General features: G+C 45.4%; 1 protein-coding gene across 1 annotated transcript in view; it reads left to right on the top strand.

Moving 5' to 3' along the window:
* Nucleotides 1-7,426, top strand: part of SPPL3 (signal peptide peptidase like 3) — a 168,768-nt gene that overhangs the window by 145,086 nt on the left and 16,256 nt on the right. Inside the window, exon 4 of the mRNA XM_006890438.1 lies at nucleotides 7,206-7,325. Within this exon, the coding sequence (XP_006890500.1) occupies nucleotides 7,206-7,325 (120 nt within the window). The remainder of the gene's footprint in view (nucleotides 1-7,205; nucleotides 7,326-7,426) is intronic.

The following is a 7,426-nucleotide window of genomic DNA, read 5'->3' as shown; positions in this document are numbered from 1 at the left end:
TTGGTTCCACAGTCAACACTCTTGGCACCAGTAGCCAGGAAATTAAAAGGCGCATTGCCATGGGAAAGTCTGCTGTTAGGGACCTCTCCAAAGTACTAAAGAGCAGTGGTGTGTCTCTGGAGACTTAAGGTATGTCTGATACAGGCCATGGTCTTTGCAATCACTTGTTAGGCATCAGAGAGTTGGACAATAACCAAGGAGGATAGAAGGAGAATTGATGTTGTTGAGTTGTGGTGCTGGAGAATAGTGTTTAGAGTACCATAGACTGCCAAGAAAACAGACAGATTCATCCTGGAGAGGGTTAAACTGGGCAGCTCCTTGGAGGCAAGGATTCTGAGGCTCCGTCTAACATACTTTGGACATGTTGTAAGGAGAGACCGGTCCTTGGAGAGGGACAGCACAGGAGGGGAAGGCTCTCTATGAGGTGGATTGATTCCGTGACTGGGGTAATGGGGATGGGTGTGTCGGAGACAGTACGATTGGCACAGCACAGAGCAGAGTTTAAGGCTGTTGTACAGAGGGTCACTATGAGTCGCAAGCGACTCGATAGCACATAACAACAATGTTGGTCCATGCAGTACAAGGAAATTTTCTGATAACGTCAGTTTTTTACTTTTCATTTTTAATCATAGTCTGGAAAGTGGTAGCGTATCCCCTTTTTAAGTTACCGGGGTTTTTTGGGTTTTTTTTTTTTTAAATTTTATTATTTTTGTGTGTGTGTACCGTCAAATCAGATCTGACTGGTACAGGAGGAGATTGCCCCTCCTTCCCCGGCAGAGCATCTGGTGGATTCGAACCGCGCACCTCTGGGATTGTAGTTGCAGCTTCTTGCCACTAGGCCACCAGAGCTCCCCAAGTTACCGTTTTTTATTTACATCCTGTGATGTACGAATGTGCTCTGGTGGCCTACTGCTAAGAAGCTGTGCTACAGTCCCAAAGACATGTGGTTCAAATCCACCAGCCGCTCTGCAGGAGGAGGATGGGCAGTCCTCTCGTGTTGTTTACTGCCCTGAAAACCCATTGCAGGGTCAGCTGTGAATCACTTCCAACTCAGTGGCACATGAGGAGCTAAATTCTCCTCAAGCACATCATTTCTCTTCGGTACCTATTCTGGGCTAAGGGTACCACAAGGAATAGGTTAAAGTCCCAGCTTTTTCTGATGGTTTACATATCAAAAATATCTGTTGCCAAAAATGGCCAATGACTGAGTATGGAATAAGATGTCATTCCAGACTAGAGGGAAGGAATGGAAAAAGATACATTTATCAGGATCCAGAGAAATAGTAACAGCCAGGAAAATGGATAGAGAAGCATATAATACAGGTGCTAATAAAAAAGACCGACGTCCTGAGTAATTAACAGTGTAGGAAAATTGGTGGGAGTGGGACAAGCAGAGCTTCCAAGAAAAGAATATATCAATTCTGTTCTGGATCAATGAAAGAAAAAAGGGACCAGATAGACGTTTTGGAAAGGCTGTGTTTACCATTCTCAGAATAGTTACAGTCAAGAAATTTGTAGCAAGGGCATGAGAGAGACAAAAGATGTAAAGTGGACAAAATCTTTGGCAGAGTGAGGGGTGAGGGTTTGGGAGTAGAAATAGACTTGAATATGGAATAAAAAGAGTAGTTACACATACAAAGCATCAAATCTGAGATGACATGTTTTGTATGTGTCAAATGATAACGGTTTCCTTGATTATAAAGCAGGAAGAAGCAAAGAGTGACAACATGAAAGTCAATTAACTAGGCCATGAATTCCTGCATCAAAATAAAGGAAATCAGTTCGTGAATGAGTTTTTGCCAGCAGAGTTCCCACGAGCATCCAGCCTACAGACCAGGGGATCCCGCTCAGATTACAGTAACACCCCACCTTTCCGGGCAGCTCCAGCTGCCAGGAATTAAGAGGGAAAGTAGAGCAGAGCAGGCAGGAAGTGCGGCGCTCAACTCGCTGGAAAGCAGAGAGGAGCCCTGTACAGAAACGAAACGGGACGCTGTACCTTCAAGGCTGGCTCCCATTCAGAGTCTGGCAATCCCAGCCGTTGGCGAGGATCACAGAGCAGTGACAGCCTCATTACTGGAGGGCATGTCAGTTACTAGCCAGAGTCAGTTTGGAAGATAGCAGGATATTGTCTCCTAAAGGTGGAAATATAATCACCATCAAACCCAGCAAATCACTTTTAGCCCGTGCCCAACAGATAAATGCACATGTGCAACAAAGTCCTACACGAGAATGCTCAAAGCCACCTCCTTCACATTGACCGAGAGGCTGGAAATGACCCACAGAGGTGTCAACCCTAGCATGGGTCACTTTTAATTTATTCATACAATAGAGCCCAACACAGCAATGAAGACTAGTGGACTACAGCGCCTCCTAACAGCATGAATGATGTTCACAAAGGTCAAACGGAAGAAGCTGGGCAAAAAGAGAAAGCCATCCAACGTAGTTTAATGTATACATTATTTTTTATATGTGTCGTCAAGTCAGAACCAACCCATACCTTACCTTCCAGCCAGGTTTCAGAAGCAGTAAATCACACAGGAAGAGACTGCCCATCTTTCTCCCCCAGAACAGGTAGTGGATTTGAACTGTGTATCTTTGGGTTGGCAGCACAGTTCCTTACCATTGAGCCACATAAATAGAGTTCAAAAAAACAAGGCAAGTTAAAGAGTAGTACTTAATGGATGAGTGCTTGGGTGGCTAACAGAGGAGAACAAAGCAGAAGGTACCAGGCGCTGCCTTTGGAGGAAAAGAGAAAAAAGGTTAGACACTGGGAGGGTCCTGAGTTTGGCAGGGTGGTGGCCAAACACTGTGCTCAGTATTTTCCTTTCATATCCTTTTCTATGTCTGTGGATTAGAAGGTTGGAGAGAGGAAGGAAATTCCCCCACCCAGTTCCTCTCTGCGTCCTAACCTTGATCCACCTCCTTTCTCACCTCTGCATCTGTCCCTCAACAAACAAGCAACACTCACTGCCATCAAGTCAGAACCGATTCAAAGGCTGTAAATTGCTTCGGAGGAAAGTACCCATGTTTTTCCTAAGGAACAGCTGGTGGATTTGAACCACTTGCCTTTGGATTGGGAGCACAACTCCCTAGCCACTAGGCCCCTAGTGCTCCTTCAACAAGGCTGTGGAGGAAAGTTTTACCTAGCACATCAGTCCTGATGCAGCAGGGCCCTTCCTCTCCCCCAGTGTCTGACTTACTAAAGTCCATTATTAGACTTTCCAGTAGAATTTGATTATGAAAATTGGTGTAGAGCTGGGACTTTCTTCACTAATAGAGGTACCTCCCTCCAAACGCCATAAACTCTGGGAATGAGATTTGGGGCTTTTGTTTTTTTAAATCTCTCTTGTCATCAACGTAAACGAGTCCCTGGGGCAGAGTAGCTTAAGTATGAGGCAAGTTCAAACCTACCAGGAAGGAACCTCCTCCTATTACTATTTACAGCCTAGGAAATAAGTTTAAAGGTTTTTTTGGTTGCCTACTTGCTTTTCTTTTTTGTAGATGAAAAAAGTAAATTTCTTAACAGTCATGGATAACTGCACAAGCTTATTAATATTATTGTTCATTGTCTGTTCCCTGACCCAGGCATATACTTAGACTGTCACCTTGTTCATTGAATAATGTCTATACATAATATTTAATAACCCCATCAAAAACATTCATACTTACTGCTCTCAAGTCAGTTGACTCAGGGCAACCCTCTGTTGGTTTCTAAAGCTATAAATCTAAGGGGAGAAGACTGCCCGTCTTTCTCCCTCAGAGCTGCTTGTGGATTCGAAACACTGAAGACGTGGCCTTGGGGTTAGCAGCCCAACTTGCTATAGACTGCACCACCAGAGCTCCCTTGCACCCCGTCACCATGTCTATTTCTTAGGTCATTTGGGCGTTTTATTAAGTCCTGCCTGTTCTGTCTGCTGTGTTGTTTTGCTTCTCTGCTGCTGGAGTTTGGTTCACATTGCTAGTAAATTGGCCCCTTCTCAGGACAGACCAGCCCCTGCGGAAGGCTTGGTGTGGCATAGTAGGTCAGCAAATCAAGAGGAAGATCTGAAGATCGATCAGTGACTCCAACCAGTGGGCTCTCACAAATAGCAGTGACTGGGAGGTGGTTCTGGACTGGGCAGTACTCTGTCCCCATTGCCCCATCCCTGTCCGGACTCCTCTCCAACCTTTAGGGAGTGCAGGACTGGAGGCAGGTGTCTGTGTGTAGTGAGCGCATTCCGTCCATCCTTCTGTAAAACTGCTAGAAGCAGCAGTGACCAGTAACCTCCGGGTTTAAAGTCTCTACTAAAAAAAAAAAAGTCTGCATTCTAATATTCTAGAGGATTCTCGGAATATTCAGCTTTGCATTTTAATTGCAGATTGATCTTCAAAATCTTTGGTTTATTGTACATACCTGACTTTTCAAGATTTTATTTATTCTAGCCAGCTTTTCCAGAAGAAGGGGGGAGGAGGGGTGGTGTATTTATGTATGTGGTGGTGAGTGTGTAAGATTTGTAGATAATTTTTAAACATCTGCTTTTTATCTTGACTCAAAATAAAACCAAACTACTGCCTTTGAGTCAATTCCGAAGCAATGTGACTCTTAAATGTCCAAGGCTGGAGAAATTGTTTCCCAACAGCCTGCCCATTTTCCTGCCATCAAGCAGCTGGCGGGTTTGAACCACTGACCTTTAAGTTAACAGCCCAGTATATTATGCCATCAAGCAGCCAGTTACTTGGGAGACAAGGTTGTCTTTTATCTCTTGGAAAAGGCATCTCATCATCTATCGTTTGGATTATTGCAAACCTCTTAAAATTAAGAAAGCCATTAACATGAAATTCAGTTAGTGATTTCCTAGAATTTGTGATTTCCTAGAATTTTGCCTCAGAAATGTTCATGAAGCACTTTAAGATGAGCATCATCTCCTCCTACCCCCGAGTGACCCTGCGCCCAGCCGGGTGGACTTCACCCCCAGTCAGGACAGACTCCGCCAGGTCAATTGTTTGTCCTGACTTGCCCTGTTCCCTAGCGAGTACTTTGACTCCTTTACCTCACCATTAAGAGGTGCTTTTATCTTATGGAAATATTTACTGTATTACATCAGAGCCCCTAAATTGTTTGAAATAACCTTATCCCCCCGCAAAGTCAAATACTTTTAAATGTTAGTTGACCCTATATTCCCGCTTATTACATGAAGTCAGACTTTTTACTTCTGTTGTTTCTTATATGAACTTTTCCCCCTGTAAACTTTAGTTTGGAAGTGCCGAGTGTACAAGAAAAAATAAAAAAGTCCTTTTTTCCATTGGCAAGTCATATTTTGCTGTTTTCTGTCTCCACTTACCCACTCACTCGTTGCTGTTGGGTCAGAACCAGCTCATAACTGACTGTTCAGTGAGTTTTCAGAGGCTTTAAATTATAAGGGAGGAGATTGCCCGTCTTTCTTCTAAGAAGCAGCTGTTGGACTTGAACAGCCTGCCTTTGGGTTGGCAGCACAACTCCTTAACCTCTCACCAGAGCTCATACTTATTCTGTTAGTGGTTCACAAGTCTGGGTGCACAATAAAACTTTGTGGGAAGTGTTTAGCTGAGCCTGTTGCTCTTCAGTCAGGATGGTTCCAAGTTCTAAGAACCCTGTGTACACAGAACAGCACACAGCCGGGCCCTGCACCTCCTCCCAGTCGTTGCTGTGAGGCCACTGTTGCCGCCACCGTATCGATTGTGTTAGGATCCTCCTCTGTATTATCTGGCCCTCGACACCAGACCAAGCCTGTCCTCTGAGAACATGTCCCAGGGCCGTGAGAGGAAGTCTCGCCGTCCTTGCCTCTAAGGAGCATTCCGGCTGCACCCCTGAGACAGTCGTTTCCGCCTCTGACGGTCCATGGTGTGTTCTCTTCATCAACACCCTAACACAAAGGCCTTCGGGCTCTGTCGTCTTCTTTGCCCAGCTTTCCCGTACATTTGAGGGGATTGAAAATACCAGGACCTGGATCTAGTAGACCTTTGTTGTCAACGTGATGACGCTCAAGGGGCGGTCGGCAACACATGGACCCAGAGCACAGTTGGATTCCTTGCTTGCTGCCTGCATGGGTGTTGATTGTGGATCCAAGTCAGATCCTTGACAACAGCAGGCTGGTTTGGTTCTTAGCGGTCCGGTCGGTTGGGGGGATTTTTGTTTTTTCTCATTGTGTTGAGGTATGATCCGTAGTGAAGCTGAGGCTCGCCTCCCACACATTTCATGTAGTTGATCAGGAGTCGGGCCTGTACGTTGTGATTTTAAAAAACAAAGCCAAGACAACCTCTCCTGGTGATCTCAGTGAGCAGCGAGGCAGTGGAGCCATTGTTATGAACTACCTCAGAGGACGTCATGCTTGGGAGGGTGGAGGGATGGCGCAGGAGGGGAAGGCTCTCTATTCAGTGACTGGGATAATCGGGATGGGAGTGTCAGAGACAGTGCGATTGGCACAGGACAGCAGGGTTTAGGGCTGTTGTACATAGGGTCGCTATGAGTCGCAGGTGACTTGACGGCACATAACACCACCACCTCAGAGGAACTCTGGTAAGGAATTGTGCTGCCAACACAAAGGTACACAGTTTGAAACCCCCAGCTGCTCCTTGGGAGAAAGATGGACATTCAACTCGTGTGCAGTTTACTGCCTCCAAAAACCCACGGAGGATCAGCTGAGGGTGGAGCTCTGCGTTACACAACTACTCTTCCTTCAGAGCATCTCTGTCCTTCCACATTGACTTTAGAATATTATTCTCATAACAGTTTTTCTCATTTGATGGCATCTCCTCTCACCCCTAGTCAGTCCTCAGCTATGTGGATGAGGCTGCTAATTCTACAGATGATGGGAAATGATTTTTAGCCAGTGACTTTAAACTACCTCTTTTACCAAATCTACACATGTCCTCAGATCGACTGATCTGAATCCATTACTGTCACCAAGGGTTGCTGATTTTATTTTTACACCGTCGTCCAGATGGTAAGCTCCAGGGTATCACAATTCAACAAGTGTTTGTTGAGCCCTTATTCTAACGAAGGAGCTTCAAGTACAAGTAGCTGACAGTCTAACAGAGAAGGAGGAAAATCAGGGGGGCCTGGCTGTCCCGTCGTTGATGCACAGATCCCTGGGTCTGCCGCCAGTTCCATGAGCTAATGCAGGTATAGCAGGTGGGCACAGTTCCCGTCCCGCAAGTGGTTAAATGTCCCCTTTTGTCTCCTGCAGGTATCCAGACGATTGACTCTACCCAGGCCCTGTTCCTTCCAATCGGAGCATCTGTCTCTCTTCTAGTAATGTTCTTCTTCTTCGACTCAGTTCAAGTCGTTTTTACAATATGTACAGCAGGTAAGGAGTTTTTCTCTCTATTCTCAAGACACATAAAAGGAAATGTTTTTGCCTTTTTAAGTCACTCATAAAATAAGATCGTTACCCCAGGCCATACAGAT

Source organism: Elephantulus edwardii, unplaced genomic scaffold, assembly GCF_000299155.1.
Source record: "Elephantulus edwardii isolate Elephantulus edwardi_28Jun2011 unplaced genomic scaffold, EleEdw1.0 scaffold00089, whole genome shotgun sequence".
Taxonomy (NCBI): Eukaryota; Metazoa; Chordata; class Mammalia; order Macroscelidea; family Macroscelididae; genus Elephantulus; species Elephantulus edwardii.
This window is presented reverse-complemented; position numbering and strand designations above follow the sequence as displayed.